The sequence below is a fragment of the Hermetia illucens genome, chromosome 2 (genome assembly GCF_905115235.1).
Source record: "Hermetia illucens chromosome 2, iHerIll2.2.curated.20191125, whole genome shotgun sequence".
Classification (NCBI taxonomy): Eukaryota; Metazoa; Arthropoda; class Insecta; order Diptera; family Stratiomyidae; genus Hermetia; species Hermetia illucens.
Genome location: NC_051850.1, coordinates 36,238,227 through 36,262,015, shown reverse-complemented (window position 1 = coordinate 36,262,015; position 23,789 = coordinate 36,238,227). Strand labels below are relative to the sequence as shown.

Sequence of the window (23,789 nt, the reverse complement as noted above, 5' to 3'; positions counted from 1 at the left end):
AGGAAAGTTTAAAGAATGTGCATAGATCCAGATAGGATCTACGCCGTTGTAGGAAGAGAATGTTCAGAAAGAGGAGGCGGGAGGGGTAGTCCACACGAGGGAACGGGTGAATTTACGTTGCACATTTTCAAGGGAAAGACAATCACAGTTACGGGAGGGTGAGCAGATTACGGAGCAATGCTCGAGGGTATTCCTCACGAGGGAATTGATGAGAGCTAAGGAGAGTTGGATGGAGTGAAAATCAGAGGAGGAGCGAAGTATAAAGCCTGACAATTTTCCTGCTCGATTGATGACATCGAGGCAATGGGCGTCAAAGCGGAGCTTATTGTCGAAAGTGACTCCGAGGTCTTGAGTGGAATTTAAGCAGGATAAGGAATGTCCGTTAAGTGAGTAGGAGACGTTCAGCGCTAAACCATTAGTCGAGCACCAACGAACCAGAGTGTCCAGGTTAGATTGAAGGGAAACACAGTCCATAGGTGACGATATAGATATAGGAAAACAGCTTAAGGTCGTCGACATAGAGAAAACAGGGACAAGTAAGGAGGGGAGGAAGGTCGTTAATAAAAAATAAAAATAACAAACGACCCAGAATAGATCCCTGTGAGACGCCAGAAGAGGAAGAGAAGGAGCGGGAAGTACAGCCGTGAAAAGAGACGCGGCAGGGTCGGTTGGAAAGGTAAGAGGCAAGCCATAAAACAAGTGGTATGGGAACGTTTAGGGACGAGAGTTTGGATAGAACTTTCTTGCGATTTACAGTGTCGAAGGCTTTAGCGAAGCCAGTGTAAATGGTATGCACTTCTCGCCGTGAATTTAGACATTTGGCGACAAAGTTGGTAAAGTCAAGCAGGTTGGAGGCAGTGGACCTACGTCTAACGAAGCCGTGTTTCTATGTGTTGGCCAAAGTGGGCGGACAATCAGTCGCTGACATATCTTTCCAGGATTTTGGAACAGGAGGAGACGAGGGAGATGGGACGGTAATTCTCGGCAAGCGAACGATCGCCACTTTTATGAATGGGGATGATGAGAGCCTCTTTCCACAAGCCGGGAAAATGATTCTCTTTGAGACTTTTGTTGAAAATAAGAGATAGGGGAAGGGAGATGGACTTACCAGCTTTGAGCAAAAAGAGGTTTGGAAGACCATCGTATCCAGGTCCGAAATTGGCATCAAGTTTGCCAATGAGGTATTCGACAAGGATAGGGGTAAGAAGGGGAATGGTAGGCGATGCGGGGCAGGCTACATCCACTATCGGAAGGGATTCGGAGGAAGGAGGGGGAACATAGACTGACGAAAAGTAGCGGCAGAGTAAATCAAAAGTTAGCTGAGAAGCCAGAGAATTTAATGGACAGAGGAGATAACTGGGCAGGGCAGTGGGAGTTGCGAATGTGGGACCAGAAAGGTTTCAGGTTTCCGCGCTTTAGTGAGTCTTCCACGCTGGATAAATATTCGCTTCTGGACTTACGTATTAAGGATTTGACCGAGGAACGAAGAGATTTGAAAAAAAACTAAGCCAGCAACGTTAATATGTGTCACCGCAGGAAAGATCCCTTTGGCTTTTCAACGGATAAGGTGTACTGTTTCACCTAAAGCAGGAAATTCATGGGAAGTGACTGCAAATTTCTGAAAAGCTACTAGGGAGTGACTGTGCATGAAATACAGGTAAACTCTCAGTGCTTGGAGATTGAAGGAGCGGGTCCTTTCTACTATTTAATCTAACCTAAGTTATGTTTTCCGCTAATCATTTGGTAACGTCAAAACCGGGGGTTAATGTCAAGTTTTATAATTAAAGGGAGACCATTCCCGACTATTACAAATAGACTGGTTTAGGGAGTCACTTAACGCTAAGAAAATTTATGCAAATTTCAATTTACCAGGTGACATTAAATAGTAATTATGATAATTAGTGCTTCTAGAACATCCTTAATGGAATATAAGTCTACTTCCTGTATATACTCCTAGTATGAATGGGTGGAATTCTAATGTTTTGCATACCCTCATTCTAGGTGTTGTCGTATGTGTGCCCGGACGTTGGGAGAAGCATGCGGAGGACCAGGTGGATTTTCCGGAACGTGTGAACCACCGTTGCAATGTGTGGCACAGCTTCCACTTGTTGATGGATTAGGAGTTTGTATGGGTAAGTATCTTCGCCAATTAAGAATTAACATATCTTCTAAACATAACACACCAGAGATTGATCCTTGGATTTGTGAATGGGAATGGGAACCTGGTATTCACCATAAAGGATTCTGCATCTTTTTATAAAAAAGTCCTAAAATTTATGTATTTAATTATCCTTAACATCTTCACTTTTGCTCTCCCATCAAACCACATTCAGAAATTCTCCTTATATGAAATTCAAATTCAATTTGGTAAATAAGTGGTTGGAAAAAGGATAGAGAAAATTGAGGACGGAATGAGAATTTTGTGTGCTTGCACAACTCCATGGCAATCGCTGTAGGATGATAGTGCGGTGATGTTGATAGTTAGTTCCAGTCGCTCCAGATACTAGGGAAGAAAAACAGAGTTTCCGCGCTCCTTGCTGGAATAGAAAAGGAAAAAGCCAGCACGAACTGCATGAAAACTCGACGTTATGTTTGTGTAACCGCAACTCAGTACAACGTTAAACTAAATGTGAGCGTGCTGAAGTGGAGGTTCCACGAAAGTAAGTTCTTCAGAGTATTTGATGGAGACCAGGTTTGCGCATTTAATGGAGTTTTCGCCTTTAGAGTTTTTGGTTTATAATTTCCTTAGAACGTGTAAATTTCGAAAAGCAAACTAAATTCGAATAAATGTGGGTTCGTTATGAAATAACAAGTTAGGGGTGAAGCCAGTAAAATAATATTCCAGCGAAAAATTAATCCACCTCACCGGGCCACTGCCTGTTGTTTGAACAGCAACAACATTCGGGATCCTCCTTCTCGGGAACATTACAAGGACCAACAACTCTAATTCACCATCCTTTCCATAAAGGCCGAAATCCCTGTATTCTCTTGAATAATGCATTAAATCGAAATTAGTTCCAAAACTGCCACTTTGAGTAAATATAAGAATCAAGAGAGTGGAAGTTGTGTCACGCTTGGAACACTGTAACTCCGGACAACATTGGGTTGAATCAAAATCCCAACCAAAGAACACATAATCCCTTCAATGTTGCCTGGCTACATTCCGGACACTCGACTTGGAAGGACTTCATTGCAGAATGAAAAAGAGACGCTTGTGTAAGCCCCTCGGGTACCTCTAATAGAAACTTCTAATACCTTAGTGAATGGGCGAATGTATCAAGTTAAAAAGGGCCGTAGGCTAGGAAACTACATTTCAGAACTGTACCTACTTCCTGAAATCTGTACATCCTCTGAAATGGCAGTCTGGCTCGTGTATGCTGTCATTAGAGGGATGGGTTTTTTTCCAAGCATGGTATGAATATGATGAGTATGCGCTACAAAAGAAGAGCCACCGATGCCTGCTTTTTGCGAAATTGATTCGCAATTAATTGCTTTGCTAGATGAAGAAGATGGATTTCATATTGAAGTATCTGTTCATCAAAAGCGAGCACTTTCAAAAGTGCCAATAGTAATTGAGGATATTTGGGAGGATTGGCATTCTATGAAAGACACACTCTACGCTTCTCATTCCAGTTCTGTTTATCCTGTTTCCTACCTTTCATTTAGTTTTAACATGCCGATTTTTCCAGCTACAAACATAAGGGCGAGGGTGCTTTCCAGCAATATTCAAAGTGTTGTCGCGGGACTCAGTCCCTCCAAATTGAAAAGCATTTACGCAGAGTGAGCAACTATGAATGCTTTAACAGGAAAAAGTCAGCGTTTGAGTTGTTGTAGAGCAGAAGCAACAACCTTTTATTATTTCTGCATAATGATACGACCAACAGATGCCTTCCTCCATTCCGGTTTTTGTTGGGATGCAACGTGTAAACAAGTGGTGGGTGCCTTTTCGGGCAGAATTTCAAAGACGACAAAAAAAATCAAAGCTCCTTTTCATACATCATTAAAGGCACTGTACCCTCAGTTTATTCCTCCCAAACTAAAACTGCAGAAAAAATGTTTTCTCTGCAATTGAGCATTTTTTCGTCTTAATTTTCCAAGTCCTTCCACCCTTGCCGTAGTGATTCTAACAGTGGCTGCAGTGTTATCTTGTGAAGAGGGAACATCCTGCAAAGGACGGACCACGAACTCATGAATAAAAACTGTGAAATCATTATGGAGATGGATCATACATAGTTTTAGTCCTTGCTCGACGCTGGAAGGGTAGGGAGTCAAGTCAAGTGTTCTGTGGTTCAAACATCCATGAGCATTGGAGGACTTAAAAACGGAATCCAGTCTTTGATAGTGGTGATGGCGAAGTCAACGACGATGGCACTGATGGTGAGCACCAAAGGAATAAGTTTTTGCAGCGAACAAATGGAAAGCACTTAGTGTACTGAATAATTTGAAAAGTAGTTGCGCCAGTCTTAAGCGGTTTGGGGATCTTTGGGAGATTTCAGGGAAGAAAGGAGTCTGGTCATTTGCTTAATAGTTAAATTAATGCACTTTTAATTTAAGATACGAGTTAAGAAAAGTTTGCGGAAATTATGATAATTTTTTTGGCGACCAGCTCCATTTAGATAATTGTTTGGTTAAAGTAATGAATTATTCTCTGTCGCTTACAATAATTTTCGAGTTCGTTTAAATTTAAAGCAAATATACATACACAACGGAACTCTACTGAAATTGCAACCGTTTCCACAGTTCACTTAATCGCAATAAAGAGTGTTAAAGTGTTCCCCTATATATTATTCAGAAAATTTGGCCGAAAGTCAGGACCTTAATAAGTCCATTTCCCGCAAAGTGCGTAGTGAACTAAAGCAGCTCCGCCAGAGACACTTTACTTATATCCCATAACTTGTGCACTGGTGTCTTTGTTTAACCTTGGTTTGGTGACCATTAATTTCAAGGCAGACTGATCGGCCCCTTTCCAAGCTTCTTGAATGAACAGCAGGTCCTAGTTTTCATATAGCATGCTACAGACGTGATGCCAACTGAACCGCATCGCAGCGATAGAACCCAAATTTTATACTGGATATGTTTTTTATATGCAGCATTTCCATACTGACCGGCGACTGTACTAAGGAAAACAGTTGTGCAATTTACTAATATACATGCTTGCCATTGACCCCTTGGTATGGTATGGCACGTGAACCACACCCACGCTCACCGTTCGCGGTTATCTGACAGACTTTCCAGCTCACTCCCCCACTACCACGACTTCGCGAGACGCCCGCGCTCTTCTCCAACTGTTCTATGCCAAATGCTCTTGCGGCGACCCACTCGTTGGCCGTCTTGTGGGAGTGAATTGCAATGCATGCATTACTATTGTCGCCCCTCCTTAATGTATGGCCTATCTACTGCCACTTCTGCTTTCCGTTCGCAGTACGAATACCAGGCCTGTACGCTGACCAAACTCATTATTTGAGATAGTGTCAAGCCAGCATACTCTAATGGTACGGCGCAGACAGGTGTTCAAGAAGTCGTGCAGTCTTTGATTGACAGTGAGGTCACTTTCCATGTGCTACTTCCATATCGCAGCACAGAAAGGGCACTAGCACAAAACAATTTCAACTTGACCTTGGTGTTGAGATAATAATATTTCCAGATTTTAGATAAGACAACGAATTGGGAGCTAGTCCCGTTACCACGTCGGGAAACCTCCAGTGTTCCCGTCGGCAGAAACTACGCTTCCTAGATATACAAATTCATTGACGCATCCGATGTTCTGTCCGTTAATGTAGATCGGAGAATACGATGACCCGTCAGACTGAAAACCTTGGTTTTGTTGGTGGTCAGTCCAACTCGACTTGCTTCCTTTTACTAAACCAGATCCATTTGGCTAAGGTTCATGACCCAGTGAGAGAACAAACAGATGACATCACCGTAGTCGAAAGAAAGTAGGCTGACATTTGTAGAGAACGGACGTGTCTACAAATTGATATTATTAATAAAAATAATTTAAAATTAACTTTTATCAAGAATATAAAAAGATATTCATACTACTTAATTAATAATATATAATTTAAAACTTAATTGAAACTAATTTACTTTTGAGTTATTATCTAAGTTACTTTTCCTTAAAAAGTTTTGAGAAAAAATTCGTTTTTTTGGCTTGGCGGGAATGAGCGGCGAGCCGCCGGCGGGTGGCGGACCAGACCGGCCCCCCACCATAAGGCCTAGGGGCACTCCGCAACGAGGAGGGTCCAGACTTGAAAATAGCCAAAGTGAGGATAGCCAATCTTGAAAGAAGAAATGGCGAGCTGACGAAGACACTCGAAGATTTGAAAACGCAAATGACAACATTGATAAAAAAAATGAAAAGCTTACAGAGCAGCTAATGGCTGGGGAGGCGGGCCCGCCGTCTCCAAAGGTAGCCAGAAAAAAGGTTAAGCTATCTTCAACTACTTTTGCAATCATGGAGGAACCGGGCTGCCTTGAGGGCGAACAAGTTCTCGACAGCGAATCTGTCCGTATGGAGGACATAGAGAGCAGTAAAGCAGACGATACGAGAGTCGGCGACAACGGTGGCGATGGAAATGTTCCAGAAGAGGATGCTAACCAGGCAAGTTGCAATAGTGAAGATGGAAAATTGGGTGAGTTTTTGGTCTATGTTTCCAAAAAATTAAAGAAAAAAAACAAAACTCCAGAAAAAATGTTAAATAATGTTAAAAATAATGCAAGTACGAGTGAAAATTTAAAAAATGGTCCGACTGGGGATACAATTAGCACCCGAAATAAAGAAAAGGGGGAAAGGGTGCCCCCCATTAATGTTTATAAATTAGGTGGTAGAGATTTAGCCACTCTACTTAATAGGAGCGCGAGGCTCTCCAATTTTGTTATTAAAAAGACGGGGGCCGAGAGAGCCCAAGTCAAATGCAATAAAATTGCAGATTACAAAAAAGCACGGGAGGTCATCGAGCGAGTGAAGGCTCCTCATTTCACCTACACTCCAAAGGAAGAGAAGGTGCAAACCTTCCTTCTGAAAGGCTAGGATGCGGAGGAGGAGCCCGATGAGGTGCTCAAAATGCTCCGGGAGACGGGAACTGAGGTTAAGTTCCTCTCAGTGTCACGGTTTAGTACGAGGAGGTCCGTTTTGGAAAAACGAATCCTGCCGCACTTCCTCGTGCAGATAAGCCCGGAGAGCCGGGGAAGCGATCTGATCGGCATCAGGTCGCTTAATTACCAGGCCATTCGTTTTGAGCGCCTGCTAAGGGGCGAAATAGTCCAGTGTCGAAGATACCAGCGCTATGGTCACTCGGCAGTGAACTGTCAAATGACCTTACGATGTGTAAAGTGCGGGAAAGACCATACCGCAGCTGAATGTTCGCTGACTGAAGCAGATGGCAAGGAAAAAACTTTCTGTGTTAACTGCGGAAGCGGAGGGCATCCGGCTTCGTACCGTGGATGTCCTGCATACCGCAATGTTAAGGTCACAAGGCAGCAGGCACCGAGATCGGCCCAAAGAACGAAGGTGTCAGCGGCGTTGGACGGTACCGTCCCTTCGGCACCAATCGTCTCGGGGATCCCATTTGCAGAAGTAGTTCGACAAGGGGGAGCTAAGAAGCCCCAACAAGATGCAAGTGGCGGGATGAACACTATCCTCAATAAATTACTAACCATGTGTGAAAACATGCAGCATACGCTACACGTACACAATACAAAAATAAATAGCATAACAGAATATTTACACAAACAGCATGTCCGCTGCTAGGTCTGCAGTCACAGCGGTACCACTGGATGGTCTCCGGATCATCGCGATTAATGTGAATTCCATCGTAGGAATCCATCGAAGAGCGGAGCTCCTTGATTTTGCTGCCAGACAACAGCCTGACATAGTCTTGATTTCAGAAACGCACCTCAATCCGAGGCATTCGATAACATTCAAGGATTTTGAATTCGTGAGGAACGATAGACGAAATTGTGATGGGGGAGGTGGTACCGGAATACTTGGGGGTCGCCATTATCGTTTCAGGCATATTAATAGGCCTGAATTTGAAACCTTTGAGTGTATCGAAGTCTCATGTACTCTTTTTTCACTGCCTAGAGGAGGGAATTTATACATTCTGTCAGTCTATGCAGTGGGAAACAACCGAGCCAAGTTCATGGAGGAATTCCATTCTCTGTTTACGATACTGGAACTGAATAGGCTGCATAATTACTATATTATAGCTGGCGACTTGAATGCTAAGCATACCTCGTGGCTAAACGCCACAAACAATCCCAGAGGGGTATTCCTCAAATCTTGGATAGAGCAATACCAGATAGAGTATAAATGCGAATTATATGGGTCAGAGAGTCCAACCTGGCCCAGGGCAAAATCCTATCAGGATTTGTGCATTGCTGACGCGCGCTTGAACTTTAATTTTAGGAATCCTCAACGGAAACTACAGACTCTTCCTTACGATAGCGACCATAATGCTATTCTTATTGAAGTTCTGTTTGATGGACGAAGAGTTCGCCTTCTGCCGATGGACAGTGGTGTCCACAGGCTGAACTTTAAACAAACAAATTGGAAGAAATTCCAAGAGAGGTTCATTCGGGGATATCGAGAGGAATGCCCACCTCTTGATGGGGAAAACGGTAGTACAATTGCACCAGATGACAGGAACTTGTGCAACGAGGAAATACTTCAGTATCTTCTCAAGCTGAAGAACTTGACGCTGGAAACAATTGAACAAGTCGTCCCTAAAATTAAACCTCGCAATAATATGGAAGGATATGAAACTGCAGCCATAAAACGGTTGAAAAAGTGAAAAGCCTTCTGCTCACTCGCGTCAACAAAATCTATCGGAGATATGGGGACTATCATCATCCCATATTGGTTGAGTTCAAATCACTTCTAAAGATCGCGCGGGATCTTATCCGTCAACATTACGTAAATGAAGTGAACTTCCAATGGCGGGAGAAGTTAAAGGGTATTTCACCAAGCGATCCAGATTCCATGTTTACTAAGATAAACACGTTATTCCGAAAGAAGTCACGAATAACTGTGCCGAGAATTAAAGTCGGTGACTTTACTCAGGTATAGACACGAATAGTGTAACTGCTGATGCGCAAAGCAATTACATCGTGATGGATGAAGCTCTGAAACTCGAACTTATAGGGGAGCACTTTGAATCGGTGCATCGGCCCAGAACGGACTTAGAGCCGACGCGACTTTCGGAAATTGTAGAACGAGATGTCCACAATTTCAAATATAGCCTGAACGGCACCACAGTTCTCCAATTTAGCTCTGCGTTGTAGGCTGGTCTCATACCGGGTGATAATCTGCTTGATTACTTTGTCTCATGTGTTGAGTTAACTTCCATATTCAGAAGAGTAAACAATAAGAGATCATCCGGTATGGATGGCATTCCCAACGTGGTCCTCAGGCATTTACCAGACATTGCCATTCGTAATTATTGCTTTTTGTTCAATAATTTATTGAATAATTCCTTCTTTCCAGGACAATGGAAGAAAGCCCGAGTATTCCCGATTGTAAAGAGAGGGAAGGATTCATCCAGCCCTCAAAGCTACCGCCCAATCAGTTTGCTGCCTAACATCAGCAAGGTGTTTGAGGTTTTGGTATTGAAAGCCTTGAACGGGCATATAAAGAAGAAGGAATTATTGCCGAACGCGCAATTCGGATTTCGATCTGGACATTCGAATATACATTCAATAACGAAGGTAACGTCTGATAGTTGCTGGCGAATTAAAAACGGTGAGTGCGTAGGCGCTTGCCTTATAGACATGGAGAAAGCCTTTGATACCGTCTGGTTGGATGGACTGATTTTCAGGCTCCTGAAGAATGAGTTTCCCAGTCACCTCGTAGCGATGATGTGTAGTATGCTGTATGGCAAGTGCTTTGTCATTACGGACGGAAATCTCACTACTAGCAGAGAATTTCATGTTCTGAATGGATTACAGCAAGGGACAGTGACTGCGCCTACACTTTTTGCGGTATTTGCCGGCGAATTGCTCAATTCTTTCGATTTTAATAAATCTCCTAAAAGGTCGTTGGTTGCCTTTGCTGACGATCTAATAGCCTACACGGCGCACAAGAAGGTAACTGAGGTGCAAGTTGAACTTCAGAAGATGTTCAATGATATTAAGTTCTTCACGAACAGTTGGCGGATGAAAATCAATACGCAAAAGTGTGAAACGATTCTGTTTCGGAATTCCTTGGCGTATGCCAACTTGAAAAGGAATTGGAGAGATTTCCACATTGTCGCGAACGAGAATAGTTCTGAGCGCATTCCTCATAAGAAGTGCGTTAGATACCTGGGTGTGCGTCTTGACGAGCGTCTCCAATTTAACGAGCACGTTAAAGTCGCGCTAGAAAGCGCTCGCAAGGCATTCATGTCTCTTCGAAGACTCTTTTATGCTCCACATCTTAGCCGGAAGGTTAAGATTATTTGCTATCTTACTTTGGTTAGACCGGTGCTCACCTACGGGTGTGCTATCTGGTTTAATTTGAGTGCTAGCCAAATGGAGAAAATAAGGATCTTTGAAAGGAAATGTCTGCGTGCTTGCACGGGGCTTAATAGGACTGCTTCGTCAAACTATGAGCACTATATAACTAATGAAGTGATGTATGCAGCTGCTGCTGTGCCAAGAATCGACACAGTTATCGTCAGATTGATTCGGAATCATATAGTGCGATCTGCTTCGCATGGTGAGAACCCTTGGGTTTCGCAGCCGTTCTACCCAAATGATGGGTATTTCGAGAAAACTCTCACGACAGGCTTCATTCCTCCCGAAGCGTTCGTGTATCTTGACAGGAATGGTCTAATTCTTTATTCTGCCGGTGATCCGGTTATGTATCATATACATAGACGGGCCACGGACAAAAGGATAGAATACCCCCCGAATTTGACAGTGGGGGCTCCGGGATTCGACTGGAGATACTCCAGAGCGAGAGCAATTGACATTAAGCGGGATGAAAAAGAGAAATCTTGGTACTGGTGGCTGCGGGATGCCGGTTAGCGGTGGCCATGCTCAGTTCTGCCATTTGTTTCTTGGTGGGGCTTTGTAAATATGTACATATTGAACGGGTGCTGATTTTGTCTCCAGTTGTAACTTTTAAATACATACGTTATTATTCTTTGCTTTTTTTGTATGAATGTTATTGTAAAAAAAAGAAAAAATGTATAATATAAAATATATAATTATGATAGTTTTAAGAACAATAATTTAAGTTAAAAGTATCTTTTGAAGCGGTCAAATATTTATTATTACTTTTATATTTCTTTATTTGCCACTAAGGCCAAGTGAATTCTGTCGGGTTTTTGATCATTCCCGACAACTTATTGTAAAATTAGATTTTCATTTCTCTTCTCTGTCTGTAAATCGTTATTCAAAAATTTTGAGAGCCCACAGTGGCCATTAGATTTAAGTTATTTTTGTTATTTTCAAAGATTGTTTTTTATTGTTCATTTTTCCAATCTATATACTATTGTTATCTATTTCTTAAAAATAAAAATGATTTTAAAAACATAAAAACAAAAACCGTAGTCGAAGAGTTTGAGAAAAGACGTCATCGTCCGTTGAATTTCTCCACGTACTCCGGGCAAGGCAACATGAAAAACGCTACCGATAAGAAGAAGAAATAATATCGGTGACAGGATGCAACTCTGGCGGTCTCCGCTTTGAAGCTCCAAATCCTGCGAGATTTTACCTCGGTGCAGCACGTGACATTTTGCACCATCATATGTCGCTTTGATAATCACTATTAGTCTCCCCGGTATACCTCCTGCGTAGAAACTCCAGATATACTCCCTATTCACGGTATCGAAAACTTTTCCGAAATCAATGAAAAGCAGGTGCAACGAAGATCTAAATTCCGCACACTATTCCAAAATGATTCTTAGAGTGTTGATGTGGCGATTGCGGGAGGATCCGGAGCGGCAAGCAGTCTGCTCTCCATAGATGAAGCTTTCGTGATATTCTTTGATGCATTCCAGGATTATTGTAGCTATTATCTTTGGAACAGCAGGGAGCATGCAGATACTCCTTCAATTGCCACGCTCAAAACGGATGTCCTTTTTTGGAATTTTCACGATCACATTTCCACTTTCTGGGAAAGGGCTTGGAGTGCCAAGATTTCCATCAAGTCCAGCAGCTTCACTCCATTTGGGGCATTGATGGCCGAAGTGACTTCTCCTTTGTTTGGAGGAACAGTCCGTATCCGCGTGTTACGGTGACTAGTCATTTCATGCACACGAGCTTAAGGACCCTTGTGAAGTGTTTTTTCCATCTCTTCAGTTGTCCACCATCGTGGATGAGAAATTGATCGTTGACGTCCTTCACAGCTCCATCGAAAGATTTGCGACCACAAGCAAGGTTTTCCGTGAACCGATATACACTTCTGAAATCGTTGTCTTCAGTAGCATCTTCCGCTTCCGTGGGTAGCGGAATACTAAATTCTTCAGAGATTAGATTTTTGTCTGGCATTTTTTGATTGACTTGAGGGTAGCTTCCTCCAAACTACAATTTTTATTTTTCAATGTAGATATATATTTTGGGAGCAACTTATCCCCTTCATCAGTACAAAACTACTAGGTAGCTTTGTCCTGATGAAGGGGGTAAGTTGCTCCCGAAATATATATCTACATTGAAAAAAAAAAAATTGTAGTTCGGAGGAAGCTACTGGTCTGTCAATTTTAGGCTAAACTACAAATAACAGAAGATATCTAATCTCTTAAAAATTGTAGTTTGGAGGGGGCTACCCTTGTCTATCAATTTTATTATAGCAAATTCTTTTTTGTCACGCCGTACACTATCCTGGACTTTTCAGGATCCAACCCCTTCCGTTCATCGATCCGCTTTCATGATTCCACGGTCAGCTAGATATTATGATCCTCCTTCGGGACGTGCCGACCTATGTAGCACCCGAGAAAAGAGATTTTCGACGGCGGGCCAAATTTCATCAATATTCTTAGGCAGGCCACTCAGTATATTTGCCGTCCCATCAACAATATAGCTCTCCTACTGTTGTGCATAATCTTGAACCCTGCGAGAAGTGACAGAAGCGATACGCAAGCGAACGTAAGCGGTCATTAGATGGCGACCTTTCCCAGGCCGATGTCGGTGTCTCCCTTGTTACGCACATCCACGAGACGACTTCTAAATGCATTGCTAATTGCAAAGTGTATGTCGGTGTCGGTCAGAAGAACAAAACTGACCTTATGGCAGGTTCTGTCCTCGAAAAATGTGCCCCCAATGACGAGGCGATGGAAGCTGCAGAAATCCACGAACATTATCGCAAGGAAGCAAAACTTTGCTTTACTATCTTTGTATTTCTTATGAGAGTCCACAACAATACTTTTCATCTAAAAAGGACGGAAGGAAGGACGCATATATTTGAAAAACTGAAAGAGGATGAGAATTTTCGAATTGTTCATCCAGGAAAAAACAAAACTTTATTCAGATCTGGCCTTTGTCTGCTACTATATCTAAAACTAAAATCGCCCTTAACTTTTTCCTTTTTCCTGCACTGGGAAACCGGGAAACCAAAACCAAGTGCCCGAGGAGAACCTCCATAGTGGTTGAGATGCTTTATTAGATTGGTTTGCTGGTCGTAATGTAGTAGGCGAATGCTCCAAAGGCCTAACTAGGATGATCAGACCCGAATCAACAAGGGGACTCATCTGAAGTGGTAGCAGACACAGAAGCTTATCAGGGGTATACTGCATGTTTCAGGCAAATTCCTGTTTTATCTGCGTTCCGCTTGGTTAATGCGACTGGCCCTCTAGTGGGAGCTTCATGGGGTTGCGGTTACGTTCAAGCGAAATGTAATGTTGTATTTCAATATGGGTACCGTACTTCATAGTTCGGTATAGAATTAGTTAGGTCTTACATCCAGCAGTATGAATTCTGAACCATGCACTCAGTATAGACTGGCACCGTTGTGCTGGCCTTAATGGGGCTCTGCTTGTGTTCACAAATTCAATCCGTGTCTTAAGAAGACTGTGGGATCAAGTCCACGAGACAGGTACCCACGTAAATCTACAGGGACATGCCCAAGGAACCGCTCTTCGCGCCTTAATTGCGCACTCTAGTTTCCCAAATTTACTGCGAACTAGTTTTCTTCTGACATTCGAATTTCCGCAGCAATATTTTAGGGACTTAGACTGACTTTCAAAGAATCGCCTAAGATCGTTGTGATCTTCAAACTCATTCTACCATGTATATCTTAAATAAGCGGATAAACCACCCAGGTCTGGTCTTCATAGCGAGCAAGTCACCGTTGTTATCCCCAATTCTACCGAAAACTTCCATAAGTACTTCTTTAATTATCATAGCTTGCGGTCCGTTTATGCGTGCAGAAGAACGTTAGCACTGTATTGAGAAGAAAATATTCGCAGGATAGCTATTGATAACGATCTGTAACACTGGTCTCTAGGAGTTTCATTCTATTTCTCCTAAAAGTTCTTTACTTTACTTACTGATTACCTTCATCACCAACGGCGCAACAACCGGTATCTGGTCTCCAGACATACCGGTTTTGCCCCGAGGTCCACCAATTCGATATGCCTAAAAGCTGTCTGGTGTCCTCGATGGTGGTAAGGAAAACTGGGTGAAATTTTGACGATTTATTGAGAAAAAGGAAACAGTAATATAATCGCATGCATGATGGAGGAACTAGAAATTTTGGGTTAGTTGAAAACTATTGTTTAAAGATTAGGGAGCGAAGTACACTAAAGATCGGAATTTTCCAAATCAAATTCCGAATTTTCCAGGCAATTTCAAATATTTCCCAACTGATTTTGAACTTTTGTATGTCAGTTTCAAAATTTTTCATTTCAAATTCAGACTTTTCCACTTCAAAATCAGAATTTTCCGCTTCAAATTCAGACTCTTCCATTTCAAAATGAGAATTTTCCTTTTCAAATTCAGAATTTTTCAATGTTTTACTAATATTTGAACGTTTTATATTTACATTTTATCACCGGATAAGTATGAAGTTCATGTAGTGAGAGAAATCTGAGCAGCCATCAATTTTTTATCGTTGTTTGTTTTCATGGTCTGGGAGAAACTATAATTCGCTTAATCTTTGTTGTTTTTTTTATGATTTCTAGATACAAAATCGTGTACTTATGATTGCAATTAAGTGCGCCGTTCCATGTAGAGCCTCATTAATGTCTACTGAAAATCCAGTGAATTGCCCAAGTATTAAAACGGTTATTTTTTTGGGGTTGCTAATTATTTTCAAACACATACCCGGCGTTAGCGAAAAGTGGGCAGCCATCTAAACTGTTAAAGATGAGATTCTATAATAATTAATTCAATTTATTTTTTGTTTATGAAATTGAAAATGATGAAAAAAATATTGGCTGTACAGACCTCTCTCATAGAATCTCCATCCTTATCCAGTGATAAAATGTCGGTAAAAAACCTTGCAGTGGAACATTTGGAAGTTCTGAATTAGAAATGGAAAATCCTGAAATTGAAATGGAAAAGTCTGAATTTGGAATGGAGAATTCTGAATCTGATTTGGAAAAGTCTGAAGTTTGTTTGGAAAATTCCGAATTTAATTTAGAAAATTGCGAATCAACCTTACAAAATCTATATTCGGAATAATCTGATACGGGAGAGGAAAAAAAATCCTATTTCGCAAAGATGAGAAGCGATAAAATTAAGTAAGGTTCACAGGATACGTACTATGTTGGTTAGCGCTCATTTCATCAAGCCTAACGTAAATAAAAATTTCTGATTTCTATGGGTGGAATTGACACTTCTTCGTCAGTACTTTCCGATCTTCAAATCTGCTGAAAGTTTTCCAAAAAGTTTAATATCTTTTGTATTACTTTTCATCTTTTTAAACACTTTCCATTGAATGAATGGTCGCCTTTAAATTTCAAGATGAAGTCATCTATTGCTTGAACTAGAGTGAGTCCTTGAACTTTTCTGAGAAATCAATACATGACATAAACTAGAACACAATAATTTTTTCCTGAAATTGGCCTAATACAAGGATGTTGTCACGAAATGTCTTAGAATGTCATTACACGAGGAGTGTATATGTATGTATTCTCTCAATTGCTGAGCCTAAAAATTCCAGGAACTAATCTTCTTTCAAAAAAATTCAAATTATGCAGTATTTCCGTTCCAAATACCAAGCCCTGAAAAATACCTTAAAAGCAGTCTTAAGGATTAAAACTTCACAAGGACAAGTCATCCCCATGAGTATTTGTTTCTTAGCATTGAATATGCAGTGGGCCGCTTTCTTATTCAAAGGCTTAGTGTCTCCCAGGACACTTTTCGTTTTTCTTAAGAGAAAATGATGGTATAGAGAAATTTAATATGACAAGAAAATTGCTGAGCCTGACTTTTGACCTTATCGAGCTTGCATACAAGGACGTGAATGGACGAATACAGAACATACGATTTCAATTCCATACGCTCTGAAAATAAGTCACAGCGGTAGAGGCTGATTCTCCTGTAATATGCTTAGGAGAAGTCCTCGTGGAATTTTATTTGATGCTTTTGGACGAGTATCTTATGTTGGCTAAAGCTTGAGAAAAACACTTTTCCCATTATATACACCGTTTGTAGGCTTGCTGGGAACGCAAAAGCTGCTCCTGTTACCATTTCAAGGGCACAGAAAATTGGAAAAAAATTTAAGTGATTTTTTCTTATTATTCTTTTTATGGAATCTCGCTTTATTCTTGCTTTAATTAAGATGCTAACTTTGTATTTAGATAGAAGGCAAAAGATGAAATAATACAGTTTCACAAAGGTCCTAAATATTTAATCAAGAAGTCATTCATCAAATTATTTATGAACCTCAAGTCCTCCAAGTAAAATTCTCAATTAAGGTTTGGACTACATTTCACTTGTTGTTCTTGATTATCCTACGGCTTAGATGAATTTCAATAAGTCAGTTTCAAAGTAAAAAATTTCTGTTTTGTTCGAATTGAAGAGCCGATTTGGGGCTTAAAAATCGATTGTCTCGGAGGATCATATCCACAAGCGGTAGGATCCAAAGAAGTAAGGTTTCAAATGGTCGCCTATTTCATGGTCTTATGAGCGAATTCCGAAATTCAAGCAAACAGATACTTCCTAGAAGAGCGGATTTTCCATTGAATTCCTCTCTGTATGTATGAATGTATCTTTTCAGGACAAAATCTGGCTGCAATTTATTGGTTTTCCTTTCATTTACTTCCCAAGAAGCATGAAAACATTTAATATTATAAGTAGATATTGAATGGAACCGAAATTTTATTAAGTAAGCTCATATTCTGTGGTGAATAGCCCAAGTAATGGAAGTCAGAAATTCGCTCATAAAAGTACAAAAGATGACAAGGATCTCAGCAAAGAAGAGGCACGTAATCATTAAAATGTTCTATTTCCAAATTCAATGGATTTACTTAGTATTGAATTTCATTCATTACTAGTTAATTGAATTAAAGTCCTCTAAGATAGTGGAAGTATATTAGTATCCTATTGGGGAGCATGTGAATGAGGTTCTGAATTCGAGACTAGTTACGTTAGCTATTGCTGAGAAAATTTTAATATAAAAGTTCCCTTTTCAGCTTTGTATGTACTTGCTATAGTACTTCAATAGATACTAGCCGACTAGAATTATTTTATCCAGTTTATCCAATCCACCTCTGCTACCCCGAAAATGCGTCACCTGTATATATGGCATTGTTCCAGTTTTACGGCCTTAAAACCATAAGCTCTGGTTTCTTAGAAACCATCAGCAGTCGCATCAAATCCATGTTAACTAGAGTCAAAATGTCGAACCACCTTAATATGGTATCTTTAGGAAAACCTCATCCCAACGCTCTTCCAGCCATTTGCTACAATTCAAGAGAATCCTGACAAATTGGGCTGGGCTCTCGAAGCAATATTTTGGACATAAAGGCTTAGGTGTGCAGAAAGCTGCAAGCATAACAGAAAACGGGGGGATTCTCCGCCTTCGCATGTATGTCCAGTCTCCGGGCAATTCTAGCAGAGCAAATCAAATCCAAAATCTTAGATCCCATACTGAGAGTTATCTAAACTACACGTCATCAACCATCTAAAGAGCCCTTAAAATGCTCGAAGAAACCTAACGAAAAGAGGTTCTTTCGATTTGTACAATTTGTCGATTGTTGGTAGTAGCTGCTCTATCAACATTAAAATCGGTTGATTAATTGAATTAACTGTTGCCTCTGCGCAGAGGAGGAACTAGTTGATTGGCAAAGATGTTGGTATTCCACCATAAATCAGATCTCAGAGTGCGATAATAATATAGACACAATCCATTGAGATGAAAGGAAGCGGTAGTACCTGGCATCCTATGTACGTAAAAATGGCCCTTGGCTACAAATCTGTCATCAAGTCTATGAAGGTTGCCAAATGAAGCTCTGTCGGTTTCTATGATTCTGAGTGTTGGCGACTATAAAAGGCAATGAATGATGCCTCGCCGTAATGGCAACGAAAATGTTGGTTGGATCGGTGTCGTGACAGGTCATCGTTACATTTGCGATTGATATGATTGCACCGATTGTGAAAACATTCGCGCTGATGAGAACTCACTTGCCAAGGTTGGTGTGAACACAAAAAATTCAAGGAAAACGACGTCTTCCTTCCATTAATGTGCAGCCCAAGATTTCGCGCCACCTGCTCGATCGAAGGTAGCTTGTATATCTAGGGTTATTATTCTCATAGTTTCAATATCGTCAACGTAGGCCAATAGTTGGGTGTACTCGAAGAGGATCGCACCTCTTGCATTTACATCAGCATCACGGATCACTTTCTCGAGGGCCAGGTTAAAGAGGACGCATGATCCCCTTGTTGTAGACCTTTGTTGGTGTTGAATGGTCTCGAAAGTGATCCTGCTGCTTTTATCTGACCTCGCATATTGGTCAGGGTCAGCCAAGTCAGTCTTATTAATTTCGTTGGGATACCAAATTCTTTCATGGCCGTGTAAAGCCTTACCCTGGTTCTGCTGTCACAAGCGGCTTCCAAGTCGATGAAAAGATGGTGCAACTGATGTCCACATTCTCTCAGTTTTTCCATCGCTTGCCGCAGAAAGAAAATCTGATCTCTTGCTGATTTGCCTGGAGTTAAGCCTCTTTGGTGTGGGCCAATGATGTTCTGGACCTGATACCTCTATAATTGTTGCACTGCGTGATATCTCCCTTTTTATGAATTAAACCGATAATGCCTCTTTGCCATTCGTCAGGCATTGACTCCATTTTTAAGCCGATGAATTGCACGGACTCTTTCTTTTATACTTGGCAGTATTTGTCCGTCGTCTTCAGTTGGCGGGACATCCAACCCGCCAATGTTCTGGTTGTCCAGTAGTTCATCAAAGTACTCAACCGATCGCTCTAATATGCTCATTCTGTCGGAAATCAGATTTCCCTCTTTGTCTCGGCAGGATGAGCATCGAAGTGTATAAGGTGTATAAGGCTTCATCCTGCTGACTTGTTGGTAAAATTTGCGCGCCTAGTACGGTTGCTCCCTGTACTTTTCTAGTTCACAGACTTATTGGTTCTCCAGGTTTCCTTTTTCCGTCTGTGAAGTCGCTTCTCCGCTCGACGGAGTTCATGATAAGTCTCTGCGCGTGCCCGCGTTCTTTGAGAATGCAACATTACTCGGTATGCGGCATTCTTCCGTTCCGTTGCTAGCTTACATTCATCGTCAAACCAGCCGTTCCGACTCCTTTTGCGGCTGGGGCCAAATATGCTTGTGACCGTATCCATGATAACGTTCTTCAGGTGATTGTGAAGATCGTTTGTTGTTGCTTTATCTCCAGGATCTCTGTTGACTGCGGTTATTGCGGCATCCATTTCCCTCTTATAGGTGTCGCGGAGTGCTGTGTTGTGGATGGCTTCAGTGTCAACTCTCACCTTGTTGTCAGAGGGGATTCTGGGTGGTGTTGCTATTCGAGCTCGGAGCACCATGCAAACGAGATAGATCCGAGTCTATATTGGCCCCCTATATGGCTGAGAGGTGGCGGCGTTCAATCAACACGTGATCAATTTGGTTGAAAGTGGTCCCGCCTGGAGGGGCCCACGTATGTGAACTACTTTCCATGTAAAACTAGGTACTTCAACAACCATTTCGTGTGACAATGCTAATTGAATAATCCGCCGTCCATTCGTTATCATTTGAATTTTGGTGTTAGCTATGGTAGCCAACGTATCGCCTGAATACGGGTTCCTTCCCAACTTGGCTTTTAAAATCTCTGATTTTGATGTCATATCTGGGACAGCCTTCGAGGGTTCGTTCTACTGCCTCATAGAACGTATCCTTCTCTGACTCTGCAGTCTCCTCTGTAGGGGCGTGAACGTTAAAGAGGCTTATATTTCTAAACTTGCCTCGCAAGGGAAGAGTGCCTTTCGCTTATGTTTTCAAGCCGATAACAGCAGGTTTCATTTTTTGGCTAACTAAGAAACCTATTCCGAGCACATGGTTTACTGGATGGCCCCTATAATATCTGGTGTAGTAACTCTTCTCCGGGAAACCGGTCCCTGTTCAACGCATCTCCTGTAACGCTGTTACGTCAGCCCTATATTGGGCGAGGGTATCGGCTAGCTGTTCAGCAGCTTCATCTTTGGACAGGGAGCGCACGTTCCATGAGAAAATGCGTAAATCGTTATTCCGTTGGCATTGCCGGGTTCGTCGTTATATTGTCGGTCCAGTCCCAGGCTCCTGTTGTGGCATCGTAACAAGTTGTTTTCCATGTAGGATTGTCAGCCCTACCCAACCCCCAACCTTCCCTGTCTGCAGCTTTTCGTTAAAAAAGAGCTCCCAGCGGTGACCACGTGGAGGTGAAGATAGGGTTTGGTAATAGAGCTGTTGGTATTGGTTGAGGAGGTGTTTCCCAGGTTTTATGCTCCATCGTGGGTACTAATCGACGTTTCGCCCTGGGACCTATACTACCCTTTGACTTCTAGTCGCCAGCATACTCTTAAAGGTGCCACCGTTCAACGAGATCAGTAGCCCGTCCATTGTAAAATCTTACTGGAGAAGTGGTAGGACTCACCCCTTAGACAGCCGTTACAATTGATGCTGTGTCGAATCCTAACCACGCAGATATGCTTAAGTCAGTTTACGGTACTCTTCGATTCTGTCTTCTGGCCGTTCACACTCTGGATTCAAATCAAATTCAGTGCAAGGTTGGCTATATAGATTTTGACTAGATGTTGCTAGGGAAATTAAATCTACTGCTACGGGAGAATGGGGCCGATTGTATCTAGACAGATACCATAATTTATACGATGTGAATGAGTTTTACCTTATTCAATGTCATGATGAAGTTCGCAAATTTCTCAGTCATGCCAGTCGTCTCTATTTTACTTATGCTGCTGTTCAGAACTATTTAATTAAACGGTACTTTGCTAATGATTCTTATTTCAGAATCTGAAAAGCGGATTCCTAGAATGAGTTATAAACCTTTCCTTCCTGTTTTTGTGCGTGATCCGTAGAGGGCCTTTAGTTTCGCAACCAGTTAAGCAGCATCTGTATTTAGAGTCCTTCGAATTTTTGCTGAAAGTGTCGCCACTAATTTATGCACGTAAATAGAACTTCTGCCGTTATATTTCGCACCGAATTTTTAAAAAGGGCGTTAACATCTGCAAGCCCCTTCGGTAATGCTATTCCCAAGGCAGTGGTTATTCGGCGTCAGACTACATCCATCCACCCTCTCTCATTTTTTAAGACTCTTATCCAAAAATACTCTTGAACAGAAACTTAATGGGACCGACAGTGGGAAAAGCACTTACTGTTCTAGGAATTCTTTCCTAGCGTAACGGTTGACTACCTTCTCTGTGAGTTTTGCCTTCCTGATTCACCAGTTTCACCAGTTCCTTTCGAAGGCGAGGCGAACATATTGATTGACTTTTAGCGGAAAGAGGCTATTATTGGGAGGACCGGACTAAGTAGTGAAGTAAAATTTCCAATAAGTTTCTAGATTAGAGGAAGAGTAAAATACGGGGAAAAGGAAGGAGATGAGTTCTCCACAGGGCAAAATAAATTACTGAGAAAATTGGCTGGTAATTGAGCCAATTATACACATGAGCCCGCGAATTGGAGAGATGCCCTTTTGCTCCTCCCTCGGTTTCTCAAGATGCTCACACTCCTTCTCTACTACTCAACGACGACTCACTTATCGGTCACCTTGGATGAATGGATTCCACAGGGCAGCGAAAGCGGATCAAGCGATATTAACACGTAGGGCAACACCCAGTTCGTACCACCGTTGACAGAAACCATGCCTCCTCTGGCCATTAACGCAGGCAGGGAGAGTGCGATGACCCGTCAGACTGATAACGTCAGTTTTGTCGGAGTCTATCTTCTGCCTTTTTAGACAAATCCAAAGCTATTTTGCCAACGTCCCCCTCCCCCACCAATAACTCGACGAGGGAGCTACGAGATATTATCAGCGCAGTGGGGTGGTTGAGGGAAGATGTCTTCGTCCCCTAAACTCCTTCACACCCTCTGGACAAGGCAGCATACAGAACGTCCCCGATAGCAAAAGGAAGTAGTATCGGTGGCAAGATATAACCTTAACAGGCTCCTCTTTGGAAATCATAATCCTGCGGAATTTTACCTCCATGCCTGCTCCAACTTACTCTCCGTCGATCAAGCCTTCGAGATGTTCTTTGATGCGTTGAAGAATTATTTTAGCTATTTTCTTTGCGGCCGTAAGGAGCACGCAAGTACTCGTCTAATTGTTACACTCAAAACAGATGCATTTTTTTTGGATCTTAAAGATCGTCGTCCTTTTTCCAATCTCTGGGAAAGATGTCAGATTCCCAAGATTTAAGTACTAGCGGAAGTAGCTGATCTGCACTAACTGCATGTACACCGATAAACAATTCTGTGAAGATACTGTCAGGCTTTACTCCATTTGAGTGTTTTGATGGCCGAAATGAATTCTCTTCTACTTGGAGCAGCAGTCCGTATCCACGAGTTACGGTGACCAGCCATTTCACCCAGAAGAGCAGGAATCCCACTCGCTGTGAAACGGTTGGGGGCTCGTCATCGTGACTGAGAAGTGGACCGACCTTTACAGGGCCAACAAAAATTTGTGACCACAGGCGAGCTCTTTCTTCGACTAGCGCAATGACAAATCCTCTCTTGCAACGGCGTGTGCTACGCTGAATTTAGCAGGATTTCGCTCGGTACCCGAGCGCGTTACGCCCGCCACCATTCGCAGCGATCAGTAGAGGCTTCATCCCCTTCCATTTATGAATCCAAAAACCAAATCTATATTCTACTACTCAGTCCACCTGCTATCCAATCAGAAAGATTGTTGTTCCACTGTTGGGCAACACCTAGATCATACAAGCGGTCGATGAACTTGGGGGTGCAGCTCTCCCCTACACTGCGGCCGTTAAATAGTGATTCCTTTCGAGGTGATGTCAGTACTTCTCGTGGTATACATATCCTGAGGACAACTCCTGAATCTACTACTAGTCGAGAAGTGGTCAGTATGATTGCTCATACGGTATTAGTCAGTCAACATCAACTGACGTTATGGCAGACGCTGTGCTCGAACAATGTGTCACCAATGACGAGGCGGTGAAAGTTGCAGAAATCCCCAAATCTGTCACCATTATCATTACGGTCACCAAGACCGTATTTCCCCATCACAGTTACTACCAGTAACTACCCGACACCGGTTTCGTGTCTGGTGCCACTTGGCTTTCCAGAGTACAAAAGCGCATTGCCATTAGCGTGGCAAGAATGAACGGATTACTCTCAAGAATTGCACCATCTTACTTCGTTTAGCCCCAGAATGTCCTCGGCTTCGTTGTAAGGGAAGT

At 42.2% G+C, this 23,789-nt stretch overlaps 1 protein-coding gene and 1 long non-coding RNA gene across 2 annotated transcripts in view; one reads left to right on the top strand and one right to left on the bottom strand.

Annotated features, from left to right (window-relative positions):
* Window positions 1-23,789, top strand: part of LOC119648839 (endothelial cell-specific molecule 1) — a 104,861-nt gene that overhangs the window by 56,983 nt on the left and 24,089 nt on the right. The window contains exon 3 of the mRNA XM_038050715.1: window positions 2,002-2,132. Within this exon, the coding sequence (XP_037906643.1) occupies window positions 2,002-2,132 (131 nt within the window). The remainder of the gene's footprint in view (window positions 1-2,001; window positions 2,133-23,789) is intronic.
* Window positions 15,019-15,928, bottom strand: LOC119648840. The gene is made up of 4 exons (XR_005249064.1): window positions 15,682-15,928; window positions 15,364-15,460; window positions 15,241-15,290; window positions 15,019-15,165 (listed from the first exon to the last, which is right to left on the bottom strand). It is a non-coding gene; the product is annotated as an uncharacterized LOC119648840 (long non-coding RNA).